The 15839-nt window shown below is 41.8% G+C and overlaps 1 protein-coding gene across 3 annotated transcripts in view; it reads left to right on the top strand.

The window, feature by feature from the left end:
* Positions 1-15839, top strand: part of ascc3 (activating signal cointegrator 1 complex subunit 3) — a 251362-nt gene that overhangs the window by 43577 nt on the left and 191946 nt on the right. For all 3 annotated transcript variants that reach the window (XM_023330521.1, XM_023330523.1, XM_023330522.1), the window contains exons 6-8: positions 1509-1710; positions 4334-4469; positions 11119-11244. In XM_023330521.1, coding sequence (XP_023186289.1) covers positions 1509-1710; positions 4334-4469; positions 11119-11244 — 464 coding nt within the window. The remainder of the gene's footprint in view (positions 1-1508; positions 1711-4333; positions 4470-11118; positions 11245-15839) is intronic.

Below are 15839 nucleotides of genomic sequence, written 5' to 3'. Positions count from 1 at the left end.
GGAAGTTTTCACTTAGATTCTATTAAGCCTAAGGACAATACTTTCCTTTCAGGGAAATTTAACCCTAATGGTTGGTATTTGACCGTTTGTGACTTAATAAGTGAAGTTTATTTATAAAGCCCGTTTTGAAGACATAAAATTGCAAGTTGCTGTACTACAAAACATTATAATAAACACAATAAAATCATAACAAAATCCTGTGAAAATAAATCCGTTTTTAGTTTTTTTTTTTTTTTTTTAAACTCCATATAGTCAACAAAAACAAAGCTGCAGTCTTAGAGCCACTGACTGGAAGGCTCTGTCCCCTTTAATTTTCAGCTACGTACATGACACAACCAAGAGATTCGTGTGTCTGGAAACGAAGGCCATGAGCTGCAGAGTATTTACTTGGAAACTGGGAGCCAGTTTTGGCCAGATCATCAGAGCTGTCATTTTTACTGATGATGTAACGTGGTGGTGTTGTCATATTTTAAGAATCAAGATGCTTAGTGAGAAGTTGTCAAGTTGCTAAAAACTCTATCTATAGGAGTGTGTAAGAAAAGTCTGGTTAAGAGCTTTCTAACCTTCATAGTTTGTAGAACATTTTTATATTATACATGAAGATATGACATTTGATTGTAGATTGAATTATCTTCATAATTATCTGAAAGACTACAACTTCAAATTTGCAAAAAACACCTTCAAATCAGCTTGTAACCAAACATAAACTATCCTGGTGGTGCTCTTGACTGCAATTATACAATCATGATCACTTGAGGAAATGAGAATCCTGCACATTTGGAGGCAATCTTTGTGAGAGACACAAAATAAGGCACATTAGTACTCTGAGAGAGCGATCGCTTAGGATGGAGAATGGCTTAGACAGAGGAATTGGTGCATAGAGGGTGACAGAGTTAAAGGGGTTGGGTGTGGAAGAGGTAATGGGAGGGAGGCTAGGAGTGACAGGAAGAGGAGAGCTGTTAGAATGAGTGGAGAGCTGTGCAGTAGGTAGAGCCACTAGATGAGATAAAGAAGAAATCATTCAGTCAATCAGCCCAGGCCCTGGTGCAATCATCAGATCTCATCTGTTTTCAAGAGCAATTCTGCCCTTTATTGAGCTGTTGTGTCTAAAACAGGGGAGACTGTAGTGGAGAACATTAACCCATGCATTGCCACCTCCATGTTCATTGGAGCTAGAAATGAGAAATGATAATGAAGAAAAATCAATCTTATTTCTTGGTTTGGCTCCTGTGTGATCAGTCGGAATTTTTTTTTTGGCTGTTGATGCTTATTGATGCTGAGGTTATTCCTATTGCATGAAGGTCATGTTAAATAGATCGCCATTTTGTTGTTATATCTAAACATATAATACAATACTCAAAAACGTGTTTCAGACTTTGCTGTGTTTTTCTGGCTAATGTTGTTGTCTCTTTTGAACATTTATTTAAAGGTATACAACATTAAGTCAAGTGTGGGTAAAGCTTTTTATAACTTACTATACATTCCACAAATGTCTTTTTGTTTCCCAGATGTCAGCCGAAAGGTCAGTGGTGAAATGACCAAGCCTGCCTATGGTTGCCAGGTGATCATTCAGTCAGAGAAGGAGAAACAAATGATGAAAATCTACCGGCGAGAAGAAAAGAAAGAGAAAAAGAGAGCCAAAGGAAGTGATGATGGTGACTTCTCAGAGGCTGTCATGACCTTTGACCCCAAAGAGATGAGAGCTCAGCGGTACATCACTTCCAAACTTTCTCTGTCCCTTTTGTGTTGTTTTTGTCTTAAATCTGTCTATCTCTGCTTTCGCTCCAAGGAGTCAGGAAAAAATTAGACGAGATTATGTATTTTTCATGGCACAACTTCAGCTTTACAAAAAATCCAACTAAGAAGATAAACGGTCAAAAAACAACAGTACAGTGACTCTGCAGCTTGTCACATGTCCTTTCCTGTGGAAGATTATCTTGAAAGTTTAAATTCAGTGGATGACAAAAAGGAGCAGTGATCTCTTTACTTAGCCTGGTTAAATTCAATGCAATGTGAAGGAAGATTAGTGGAGAGCTAAGCCTCAGATGCCTCTCACATGTGTCTTTATATTAATCATCCATTGACGGGAGCATTTATTTTTGAATAATGGATTAGGTGGAAGGGTTATATTCAGAAACAAAAGCCATTTTAGCATTTTTTGTATCTGTTGAATTAAATATTTTAAGGAAGTTATGTATAATACTTATGAGCTATCAGTATTTTGCAATAAACTACATTGAGAACTTTCAAACCCCCAAAACTCATTTTTACTCAGATTCAGTGTAAATATTTCCATTAGAATGGGGAGTGATTAAAGTGGAATAGGTATTTGTTGCTGCAAAGTCTCTGGTTCTGTGGTGCATGCTATTTCTGTACAAGTACTATAAAACAAAATCCTACTCCAGACACATTTTGTATACGTTTCATACAAATGGAACAGAATAATAAATTGATAGTGAATCTGGCACTGGAAGCAGGGCGTTTTAGGAGGAAAATACTTCAGTTGTTTCCAGAGCTAAGCCTTCTCTTTCTACCCTCAGACTATAGAAAAAGAAGGCAATATAATTCCCTAAGCAAGAACCAAAATATCACAATTTTGCCAGCAGAGAAGAGAAGATGCACATTGGTCCTCAACACATATGACCATCACAAGAAAGACACACACACAGATAGCACTGGTATGTTCGAACAGTACCATCCGAATTCAGCAAGCACTTATAAGAAGGTGGTCACGGAATTAAAAAAAGCTCATTGAGTTTGCTACCAGGGATGATTCCATGGTGAAGCCATTATATCCATATTCTTTTGTATTCCACTGATACACAAGTAAGATGTTCCACTGAGACCCATCTGCACCATGAACTGAGTTCTCTTCAACAATGGCTGCCATTTTAAGCTAACCAAACATGAACTCTCCTGGTTCATGCAGCTTGTAATGTATTTCAGTGTGGATCCAGTTAATCACATACATACACAAAGTTTCTCTTCTCCTTCAAAAACTTAGCATGTAATTTTCAAAGTTGTAACACCTAATGGCTGGTGTTTTGGTACCAGTTATTAGGATACTGTCTCCATTGCACTACACACAGCCCTGACACATCTGCAGCATGACACTTACGTTAGAATGCCATTCGCTGATTTCAGTTCAGTGTTTTACACCATCATTCCGGAGAGGCTGATAGTGAAGGTCCACGATCTGGGACTTTTGACAATGTGCCTTTGGATCAGGGACTTTCTCACTGACCGGCCTGAGGTGGTGAGAATAGGGAACCAAACATCATCCACTCTGGTCCTCAATACAGGCACACTGCAGGGCTGTGTGTTTGGTCCGGTTCTTTATACACTGTTCACTCACTACTGTGTAGCCATCTACTCCTCTAACAGGGCTCTAAAGTTTGCAGTTGATTCCACCATAGTGGGTGTCGTAACAAACGACAATGAGAAACTGTACAGGGAGGAGACCTAAAACCTGTCCCAGTGGTGCTCAACAACAGCAAGACCAAGGAGGTCCACTATGACCTCCTTGGTCCACTATGACCAAGGAGGTCACAGTGAACAGTGTGCTGGTGGATGAGCTGTCCAGGAAGACAGTGCACCCACCTATTAGAATACAAAAGGAGGTAGTGGAGTGCTTAGACAACATCAACTTCCTGGGCATCCACATCACCTCGGACCTAACCTGGTCGCTGAACACCTCTTTTCTGACGAGGAAGGCCCAACAAAGAGTCTTCTTCCTCAGGAAATTGAAAAGGTTGGACTGCCTGCTCAGCTGCTCAAGAACTTATACAGAGCTGTGATTGAGAGCATTCTCTGCCTCAGTATGACTGCCTCAGTATGGCAACTGCACAATCGAGGACAAAAAGGACTTGGCCCAGGTGGTGAAAACTGCTCAGTGGATTGTGGGGAGTCAGGTACCGAAGCTGGATCTAATACATACTGGCAGACTGCAAAGGAAGGTCTGTTGTTGCTGATCCTACCCACTCAGGACACAAACTGTTTGTAGAGCTATTGTCAGGGATACGGTACAGATATATAAAGTGCACAACCACGCCGCTAAAGAACAGCTTTTTCGCAAAAGCTGTGAAATCTATCTGTCCACTTTCCATTCTCTCTGTCACCTGCAGACACACCCATACCCTATGGAACTGAATAAAACTTTATTTACTTATCACTGAGGGTAGTACTCCAATGTCATTATGCGCTAGAAACATAATGAGAAATAAAAATGTCTTATGCCAAGTATCATCAGTCTTAGGTTTTTAGTAGTTCTTTTTTGTCCTGTTCCAATGTTTAGTGTAAAATTATAACTTTTTAACCCGTCTTTGTCTTACAGAGAACATGTCCTGCTGAACGCACGTTATGAACCTCTTCTAACCAGGGAAAGAGTTTATGAAAGAATCCGTTATCCAAATGTATATGACAGCTATGCTGAAGCAACAAAAGCACCTGCATTTGTTGGAGGAGCCAGGGTGAGTTTTTTGGTTTTCAAAAAAAATTGGAACTATTGCTTTGTTTCTATTAACCTTTGAGGGTTAGTTAGAATTGTTTGAAAATAGTTTCTGTGAAGTCATTAATATTAGTTTCTTTATCTCAAGTAATTCATATAACTATTAACTTTTTGAGAAGTGAATATATCCTAAAAAAGGCTAACACTAATAAGCTAATCAGACATTTAGACATTTTTAGGTGACTATAGCAGTTTAAAAAAAAACCAAAATAAAAATGTTCACAATGTCTCCAATTCTCCAAGAGGTCATCATGTTTGGTGGTGGGGTTTTTTTAAAAGCATTGTTACTTGCACTACTACAGCACTAGGGCATTCCACAAAGGGCCCACTCTGTTTTTGTTTAAAAAATGTTAGATCAGTAAGACTAAGTAATTACACTCACCGGCCACTTTATTAGGTACACCTTGCAAAAAGGGGTTAGACCTCCTTTTGTCTTCAGAACTGCCTTAATCCTCCGTGGCATAGATCCAACAAGGTACTGGAAATATTCCTCAGAGTCTGGTCCATGTTGACATGATATAATCAGGCAGTTTCTGCAGATTTGTCGGCTGCACATCCATGAAACGAATCTCCTGTTCCACCACATCCCAAAGGTTCTCTATAATTCAAAATGGTGCCGGCTTAGCTGGCTGCCTGCAGACGCAGCTCCCGTTGTGTGTGTGTTAATCTGTGTATATTTGCTGTAATCGATTAAGGATCCGTGCTTAAAGAACCCATAGATCATCAGTTAAGCTTCCACAATGGCTGGATGTGGTTCTGTCAGTTCTGTCGCTGTTCTCTACGGAGTAGAGGCATGATTGTTACGGAGAACCTCGCTGAACGGAGTAGGGGCATTGTTTACACGCGTGAACAGCTGATTGCGCTGTGTAAGCCTCTGCTGCGGCACGGAGACAGGCCTGTGGTCCCAAAGGAGCTACGGAGGAGACGACGGGGCTGCAGGTCTGGAGTTAAACGGAGGGGGAAGAGGAGATGGCACAAACCGGCAATACCGGCGATTATTGTGGGGAACGTGAGGTCTTTGGGGAATAAGACAGATGAAATCACAGCGCTGGTTAGGACCCAGAAGGATTACAGGGCGCGCAGTATCTTCTGCTTCACGGAAACCTGGCTACACTCGTTTATTCCAGACTGCAGCGTGGAGGTTCCTGGATTTTCCTTGGTGCGGGGGGACAGGGACTTTTCCAAGAGTCGGAAGAAGAAGGACGGCGGGATTGCACTTTATGTGAGTGAGAGGTGGTGTAATCCCGGTCATGTTAACGTGAAGGAACAGATTTGTAGCCTGGACATTGAACTTCCGGCTGTGGGAATGCGGCTGTATTATTTACCGAGGGAGTTTATGTCCGCCATTTTGATCGCTGTTTACATTCCCCCATCAGCTGATGCAGCGGTGGCCTGTGACGTCATCAGCGCTACTGCAGCCAAACTACAGACTAAACACCAGGACGCCTTCATGGTCATCACAGGTGACTTTAACCATGCCTCATTGGACAAAGCGCTGCACAACTTCCAGCAGTATGTTGACTGTCCCACCAGGGAAAACAAAATGCTGGATCTCCTGTATGCTAATGCCAAAGATGCATACAGCGCCACAGCCCTGCCCCCCCTTGGCAGGTCGGACCACATCTTGGTAAGGATGACTCCCAAGTATGTCCCCTTAGTGAGCAGGCAGCCTGTGCGCATCAGGACGGTGAGGAGGTGGACACAGGAGGCAGCTGAGGCACTGCAGGACTGCTTCGGGTCGACAGACTGGGATGTGCTCTGTGGGCCTCATGGGGAGGACATCGACAACATGTCTGACTGCATCACAGAATACATCAGATTCTGTGAGGACACTGTCATGCCAGCCCAGACCGTGCGCTGCTTCTCCAACAACAAACCCTGGATTACCAGTGACCTGAAGGCACTTTTAAACAAAAAGAAGATGGCTTTCAGGTCAGGAGATAAGGAGGAGCAGAGGAGAGTTCAGCGTGAACTCAGAGAGACACTGAGGACATGCAAGGACAACTACAGGAGGAAGCTTGAGTCCAAACTCGAGCAGAACCGTGTGAGAGATGTGTGGAAAGGAATGAAGAACATCGCTGGAATGAAGGGGAAGGACACACAGATATCTGGGGGCCGGGATAGAGCAAACCAGTTCAATCAGTTTTTCAACAGGTTCAGCTCACCTCCTGCTACTCCCCTACCACCACCAGCCCCCCACACATCCACACTGCCCCAAGTTGTTCAATCCACCTACTGGCATTCTCCAGCACACCACCTCTCCTTCAGCCCCCATCCCCCCTCCTCCCCCATCTCCACTGCAGGCAACAACACCTACCCCCAGCTAACGGTGACTACAGGCCAGGTTGAGAGACAGTTGGAGCGATTACACCAGGGGAAGGCTGCAGGACCTGATGGCATTACACCATGGATCCTGAAGACCTGCTCCATCCAGCTGGCCCCTGTACTGGCACACATGTACAACCTGAGCTTGAGGCTGGAGAGAGTCCCGCTGTGGTGGAAGACATCACGTGGTTCCTGTTCCCAAGAAGCCAAGGCCAGCTGACCCAGAGGACTACAGACCAGTTGCTCTCACATCTCATGTGATGAAGGTCATGGAGAGACTGGTCCTGGCCCAGCTGAGGCCTCAGGTGAGGACGTTTCTAGACCCCCTGCAATTTGCCTACCAGCCCCACTTAGGAGTTGACGATGCCGTCATCTTCCTGCTGCAACGAGCACTGTCGCACCTAGATGGTGGAGGAGACACTGTGAGAATCACATTCTTTGATTTCTCCAGTGCCTTCAACACCATCCAGCCTTTGGTGCTGGGTGAGAAGCTGCGGAGGATGGGTGTCAACGACTCAGTGATCTCCTGGGTGACTGACTACTTGACAGGCAGGCCATAGTTTGTCCATCTGGACAGTGTCCTGTCTGATTTGGTGGTCAGTGACAGAGGAGCTCCACAGGGAACTGTGCTTTCTCCCTTTCTCTTCACCTTGTACACCACTGATTTCCAGTACAACTCTGAGTCATGTCACCTACAGAAGTTTTCTGATGACTCAGCGGTTGTCGGGTGTATAGGGGATGGAGGAGAGGGGGAGTACAGGACACTGGTGGACAGCTTTGTGGAGTGGTCTGACCAGAATCACCTGAGGCTCAACATTAGTAAGACCAGAGAGATGGTGATTGACTTCAGAAGGAAGAAGATACCTTCATTGCCACTAAAGATCAAAGGGGAAGTGGTGGAGGAGGTGGAGGATTACAAATACCTGGGAGTTGTAATCGGCAACGGACTGGACTGGGCATCTAACACTGATGCTGTGTGCAGGAAGGGGATGAGCAGACTCTATTTTTTAAGGAAGCTGAGATCCTTCAATGTGTGCAGCAAGATGTTGGAGACCTTTTATCACAGTGTTGTTGCCGGTGCCATCTTCTTTGCTGCTGTGTGTTGGGGAAGCAGCATCAGAGCCAGCGACTCTAATAGACTAGACAAAATCATCAGGAAAGCTGGCTCTGTACTGGGACTAAGGCTGGAGTCCCTGTAAACTGTGGTGGAGAGGAGGACATTGAAGAAGATTCTGTCTATTATGGACAATAAACAGCACCCTCTCCACAACATAGTGGACAGACAGCGGAGCACCTTCTCACATAGGCTGCTCCACATGCCATCTCACTGTACAATAAAAGCTAAATCATTGTTCTGCACTAATCAGTCCAATTTTGCACAACTGCACTGTGGCACACTTGCTGTACATATATTTACATATACATTCTGTATCTGCATTTTTTGAATCTTTGCAAGGACTGCTCTAAGCTGCTTTTTATACTTTTTGCTACTCAGTGGTGGTTGTTGTGTGTCTTGTCTTTTTGCTGCTGTAACTGCGAAATAATTTCCCTGCTGGGATGAATAAAGTAATTCTATTCTATTCTATTGGATTGAGATCTGGTGACTGTGGAGGCCATTCAAGTTCAGTGAATTTATTGTTGTGTTCAAGAAACCAGTCTGAGATGATTCACGCTTTATAACATGGAGTGTTATCCTGCTTGAAGTAGCCATCAGGAGATGAGTACACTGTACTCATTTTTATGACCATGTCTTTATGTTATGGTTATAAAGACATGGTCAGCAACTATACTCGGGTATAGGGCAGAAACGATTCGTGGAATGATTCAAGTACCTCAATTATTAAAATTCTTACAAAATATCTGCCTCGAAGCATATAAATTTTATTTTATTATTTAGATGGCCGGGTTATTATTTGTGTTGCGCAGCGCTAAGTCATTGACGGAAGCTAAGTGTTGGCAGCATAATGTCCAATTTACTGGGAGGATTTTATTTAACCGTCAGACAAGGCTTCTGCATGTTGATGTGCCCGCTGAAGCCTAATTCACATGGCACAATTTTAAATGTTTTGCCTCGCTTTTCCCCTTGCGACAATCTTCAAATGTTCCGAGTTCTAAGATGGTCGCTTGCGATAATCGTATTTGGAAACAGCATGAATGTTTATTCAGCATTTTGTGCAAGGAATATCAACAGAAATGATTCTGAGAGGAACTGGAGCGAAACTGGTAACGTAGTTGATAAACCGGGCAACTTTTCAGCTATCATTAACATGAGATAATATAGTTATAACCATAAGACTGTTCATGCAGTCAGGATTCTGACACTAGCTCACTTAAAATGAGTCCACAAACTATCGGTATTGCTTCTACATCCGTGTTTGTTTACTCTAAATTCACGTATGGTATGTTGGGGTTTTACAGGATTTTCTTCTTGAGTCGGGATGTTCACTCATGAACATCACAAAAGTGTGTGGTGTCTGGCTCCTGTCGTGTGGCTGGACACATGGCAGGCGCACCACACCACACGAACCGATTGAACCTGTTGTACTTTTTTGGCTTGTGTGTGGTCACAGAGGTTTGGAAAATCAGCTGACAATTCTAAAATCATGCCGTGCCCTAACTCACCTTAATAATTTTTCATGATGACCATGTATTAAAGTTATAATTTTCTGCACAGATGGTTATTTTCAACAAGAACCTGCAGAAAAAAAGCTTTGTAGCAACGGTCAACCTAATGTTGGAGTGGAGGAAAACTGATCTATTTTCTTTAAAGAAATTGATGTAGCTAGTTGCCTTGACATTAAACTAGAACAAATAAAACACTGATTAAAAATACTTTTCTTATCATGAATCACATGTTTTGGTCAGGCCCTCTATGTAAGAACATCCTGGATTATAAGTGAAAATGTTGTTGAATGTTGTTCCTAGGCCTGTCGCGATAAACAGTAAATCAATTAATTGTACGATAAATTAAAACTATCGACGTCATTTTAATTATCGGCATTATCGTCTCTTCCGGTCCTTTTCTCTTTCTGTTGATGACGCCGAATGAAAAAAAGGCTCAACTCCAGTGCTCTCCACTGACCCCCCCCTTCCTCATTTTACTTAGTGTAAAGCCCAGCGCACACGAGCTGTAGGGCGATTGTCGGCCCATTTTCAAAACCTGACAGACCACACATTACCCGACAGAAATCCTAGGTATAACAGTTCGATCGGGTTCGTTCCTGCCGTGCGGTGTCCAACAATGGGCACAAAATAATGGCTACAAGTCCAGTTAACTAATTTTAAAACCAGGCATTAATCAGTGCTTTACTACAATCTACCTGCAATGCATGTGGCTAGTGTCAGTCCTGACTGAATGAAAATCATTAGAACCTATTTATGTCACGTTAACGAAGAACAGCTGAAAAGTTACCAGGTTTATCAACTGCGGTAGCAATTTCATTCCAACTCTTCCTCTTGTCATATCTATATTCTTTGCATGTTGAATAAACATTAATGTCCTTTCTGTATCATCTCTGATGTCAGCTGGACTTGGGTTGCCAGTGTCAGCTGTTTGGGATTCCCCTCTGTAATTTCCCCTCAGAAAACACCAGGAGAATCCACACTTTCTGATTGGCTACCTGTCACATTCAACAGGCTGCTTTAAGCTCCCAGTCGGGGAAAACCCCTGATTTGGATCAGAGCGGCAACGATGATCTACCATAACACACCACACAATCTTAGAAAGATCAATGTTTTAAGATTGTCGTAAGGGGAAAAATAGGAGCAAAAATCATGTAGTGTGAACTATTGCATCAGGTAGTCGATGTGCCCATCTTCTCTATTTGAATCTAATTATTACTGAAGGGCAACATAATATACAGACTTCATAATCTGCACTCTTTTGGTTGAATGCAGTATTTATTTCCACTTTGGCTTTATGTTGTTTAGTTTTTTTTTTCAAGTGAGTTTTTTGTTAATAGAGACTGAGAATCCATTTTATTTTTGTTTTTGGTTGTTTTGTTTATTTTGTTTATCAGTTCCAGTGTTAAGTGTTCTTTTGAAAATAAAGTGTATCTATCTTTGGCAGGAAAACGCATGCATTATTACGTCATTTCCATTAAATCAGTGTAAAAAGTCTTCAAACAATATTATCGTTTATTGCAATAATTTTTGAGACAATTAATCGTTGAGCAAAATTTGTTATCATGACAGGCCTAGTTGTTCCAAACTTTTTTTAATTATTACTTTGAGCTTCCAGGGCATTTATTGGGTCTTTAACATTTTGTTCTGTCTGTGACATTTAGCTGCTGTTGCCCGAGGGTATCCACAGAGAAAACAACAAGATATATGAAGAGGTGGAGATCCCATACAATGAACCCATGCCTGTTGGTTTTGAGGAGAGACCAGTCTACATCTCTGAACTGGATGAGGTAAGTTCATCTGTAAGGTAATTTTGTTAAACTGTTTCCTCTGTTTTTCAGAGGGACAGGTACTTTTGTAGCATTACAGTGTAATGTTCATGTCATTTCATTACTCTATAGTTAACAAATCTAAAGACATTTACAGCGTCAGAATTAAGAGGAAAATGAAGCAACTAAACAGCTGAAGCATGTGTGCATCGTTCCAGAACAAAATGCATAAAATGTATATTTTTTTGAGCACGTTTGCAAATATTTCTATTTGTAATTGTTAAAGTTTACCTAAAGAAGCAACTGTGGGATTACTTTTTAATTGACCAGTAATTGAAATAATTAGTTTCAAGGCACCAAACAACTGCTATAAAAGGCCCTCTGTTCCTCTTTAGGAAAGTCATTAATGCTTTTGTTATAAGCTGGTATAATTGTTAACTAGATGCAATGTAGTATTAAAACTTGAACCTTGACAATCTCAGATTCTGTGATAGTGCTATGAAATCAACAAACACAAATAAAGCAAGAAAATGCTGTGCTGATAGCTGGTGGTGCAAGAAAGAATCACTGGGATGATGACCTAACTGGCATATTGCTTTCTCTTTGAAGAGGGAGAATAGACCTTCAAAGAAACAATTTGAAGAGAAATCTGACCAAGGTTTATAAGAATTGAAGTGCCCATTATATTTAATTTTACAGCGTTGGTTTTAAATCAGATGTTTTTTTTTCAACAAGAACGGCTTTGCTTCTGCTTCCGCCTATATCTTTTGTTCTGTAGGCCATATTATACTCACTTGGTGCAGCTGATCACAGCTGAAAGTTGGAGATTGTCACAGGATCATATACTTGAGTTACAACACAGTTTTATCGAGTTGTAGTATTAACATTTCGAAGGGTAAAAGTATTAGATTAAAATCTACCTTTTTGAGCTTTACATCATGTTATAATGGTATTCCCTCATCAAAAACATACATTGATTCTTTTCCATGCTTCAGAAATTTCTGTGGCAGCCAGTCAGCTGTGCAAAACACTTGGGTAGACAGAGTGCTGCCTTCACGATGCAGCTCTTCCTCAGAACTACAGTTTGTGTAACACAGAGGTGTAAACACAAGTCACTGAGTAAGAGTAAAGTGAAATATTTTGTACTTAGAAAATACTTGTTAAAATCTGAATATTCTTCTGAAAGTATGTAGTTGAAATTAATTTAAACTGCTAGCAGACACAGTACAGGGTACACCCATTAACAGTACTAAAATGAATACAAAAATGTAGCAAAGAAGAGATATTAGTTTAAAAACCTTTAAAGAAACCGACTTACAGAAATACAGTTAACCAAAATACACCTGGTCCTTAAAAGCAACACTTACTTTCCTACCTGGCCATCTCTTTGCAGCAGGATATAGACACCTGCTGGTCTATATCCTCATGTTCTGATCCTCTGTAGGGGCTGGAGGAATTGCTCTGTTCAGTAATGCCTACAAGCGTGGCCTGCTTCAGCTGCACTCTGCTGGTCATACTAGAATAGAGAAATAGGAGAACACCATTTTAATTTCATAACACAACACAGCAAAAGACATATTACATATAATTCGAAATAAAACTAAATACAAGACACATACACAACAATTACCATTAAAAAAAGACAGAAATTATGTGAATATTCTACTTCACTGTGTGATCTACCAACTTGGTTTGTCATTTTGCATCTGGAAGAAAATATATATTCAAGAGTTACATTGCCTCTCCTCATCCACAGTCACTTGATGTGTGGTGCAGATTAACGTGGACCTAATGACACACTGGTGCAGTGGTCCAGTGTTTTTTCCCACTTTAGCTTCAATGCTAGTTAATACACACATGGAGGCATTACAGTTTTTAACACATATTTCTCCAGATACATTTGATATTTTCAACTCTTAATGTAACTCTATAAAAGTGTGCTGGTTAACGAATTTAAAAAAAAACTGATGAATATTACACAAGTCTAGTTTATACACTTTACCTAGTGCTACCATCAGCTAGCACAATATGCTAACAGGGACAAGATATATGACTGCTGTCATATAAGTTGTGTAAGATTTCTTCTTTGAAAAAAAGATGGACACTTTAGTAGCCCTTAGACTTAGACTTAGACTGACTTTATTGTCATTTTGCATGCACAGGGTGTATACAGAACGAAATTTCATTGCATACGACTCAGGACAGTGTTTTGAGCTTCCAATGTTGTGAGGTTACTCCATAATAAAATAAAATACAGTATAAAATATGAATATAAATATAAATATAAAATATAAAGTGCAGGACTGACAGTAAAAAGGAAGTTACTTAGCTCTGTACATGTGCAAGGTATAAAGTGGAGACCAGATTTTAAGTGCAGTCCAGTTAAGAGTTCAGCAGTCTGATGGCAAGTGGGAAAAAGCTGTTTCGGAACCTGGTGGACCTGCACCGGATGCTGCGGAACCTCTTTCCAGAGGGCAGCAGGGAGAACAGTCCATGGTGGGGGTGTGAGGGGTCACTGATGATGTTTCGGCCTCGGGACACACAGCGCTGGGATGAAATGTCCTGAATGGAGGGAAGGGGGGCCCCGATGATCCTCTCTGCTGTCCGCACCACTCTCCTCACGTTCTTCCAGTCGGAGGCGCTGCAGCCTCCACACCACACAGAGAGGCAGCTGGTCAGAATGCTCTCTATGGTGCTTCTGTAGAACGTCTTGAGGATGGGCGGGGGCAGGTGTGCTCTTCTCATCCTCCGCAGGAAATACAAACGTTTCTGTGCCCTCTTGACCAGAGATGTGGTGTTCACAGTCCAGGTGAGGTCCTTAGTGATGTGCACCCCCAGGAATTTGGTGCTGCTGACCACCTCCACAGCCGAGCTGTTGATGAGCAGTGGAGCGTGGCTGGGCCGGTTCTTCCTGAAGTCGACGATCATCTCCTTCGTCTTGTCAAGGTTCAGGATCAGGCTGTTGTCTCTGCACCAGTCCACCAGCTGCTCCACCTCCTCTCTGTAGTCCAGGTTGTTGTCGTCTCTGATGAGGCCCACCACCGTTGTGTCGTCCGCAAACTTCATGATGTGGTTGGTGGCGAACCTGGGGACGCAGTCGTGTGTCATCAGAGTGAACAGCAGAGGGCTCAGGACGCAGCCCTGAGGGGAGCCTGTGCTGAGGGTGATGACATCGGAGGTGTGTTGTCCGATCCGGACTGACTGAGGTCTGTCGGTGAGGAAGTCTAGCAGCCAGTTGCGCAGGGGGTTCTGAAGCCCAGGTGTCCCAGTTTTTCTGCCAGATGCTGTGGGATGATTGTGTTGAACGCTGAGCGGTGTAATTTTGTGAAGATTACTTACCATTCACATTCTGCGTCCCAAAACGAAGCAGCAAGTTTTGCAGTTCAGGACAGAGTGCTGACATTGCAAAGAGTCAGTCATCCACTTTAGTCAGTGCTAACCAATAGGTTTAGCGCTGTCTTACATTGTTCGTCTTTAGGTCCCGCCCAGGATGTTCATGTGAGATTCACAAGCAAAAATTTGAGAAGCGCAACCAAAAAAAGGAAAATCACAACCAAAGATTTCTGACACACCCAAATAAGTTTGTTTTGCAAAAAACGTTTTCACTTCATGAGACAAAAATTTGTGATTTTAATTAAAAAAAAAAACAAATTTCTATTTTGTTAAAATCATTACAGTTCTAAAAGTTTTGATCACAATTTTATTTTTTTAATTTGAGGTTAGGTCTTTTTGATTGAATAATTGTGAAACAAATTTAACTCCATACTGAATGCTGCTTTTCCATGTTTGGTTCTGTTTCTGGGGATGCAGAGCAGACCAGAACCAGAAGACCTGAGAGCTCTGGAAGGTTGATACAACAACTGCAGATTTTTAAATCACTGCTAAACTGTTCAGTGATTTATAAATAAACAACAGTATTTTAAAGTCTATTCTCTCCATGGAAGAACTGTCGAAGTGGTGCGATGTGCTCTATCTTCCTGGTTGTAGTCCAAATGCAAGCAGCAGCGTTTTAGATCAGCTGCAGCTGGACGATTAATTTTTATTTATGCAGACCTGTGAAGACATTGTTGCAGTAATCAATGCGACTAAAGATAAACAAATGAATGAGTTTATTGTTGTTCTGATAATGTTATTGTTTTGATTTTTATATATATGTTTATAGAACAAGCAAAAATTTGATAATAATCCCCAGTTATCCTTTGTCAAGTAACAAAACTTTGTTTCGACTATCATACCACAACCAATTTTCTAATGCAAAAGTTCTCTTTAAAGATGAAATCAGTCCCATTCACTCCACCTGACACCAATTTTTATGTTGCAGCTGAATAATGTTAGCTGCTGTTTTCTTTTTTCTCAGTAAATGGAGAGACCAGGGATTGCAGTGTCCAGTGAGTGATGTTCTTTCTTAATAGAAGTGTTGTAGCTATCAGCCAGCTGTCAGGTAACACAATGACCTGCCAGTCTGACTGACACCTTGACAGACAAATCCACATGCTAGTGGTACATACATCCCCCCAGCCTACTGGAGAATTACCTGACATCTCTGCAGATATTTTATAGGAGGGGAGAATGCTAAAAAAGCTGCAGCTCAGCTTGCTCTGGTCCTTTGGGTGGTG

This window comes from Xiphophorus maculatus, chromosome 3 (genome assembly GCF_002775205.1).
Source record: "Xiphophorus maculatus strain JP 163 A chromosome 3, X_maculatus-5.0-male, whole genome shotgun sequence".
Taxonomy (NCBI): Eukaryota; Metazoa; Chordata; class Actinopteri; order Cyprinodontiformes; family Poeciliidae; genus Xiphophorus; species Xiphophorus maculatus.
The sequence above is the reverse complement of the archived record's forward strand: the minus strand, read 5'-3'. Positions and strand labels throughout refer to the sequence as shown.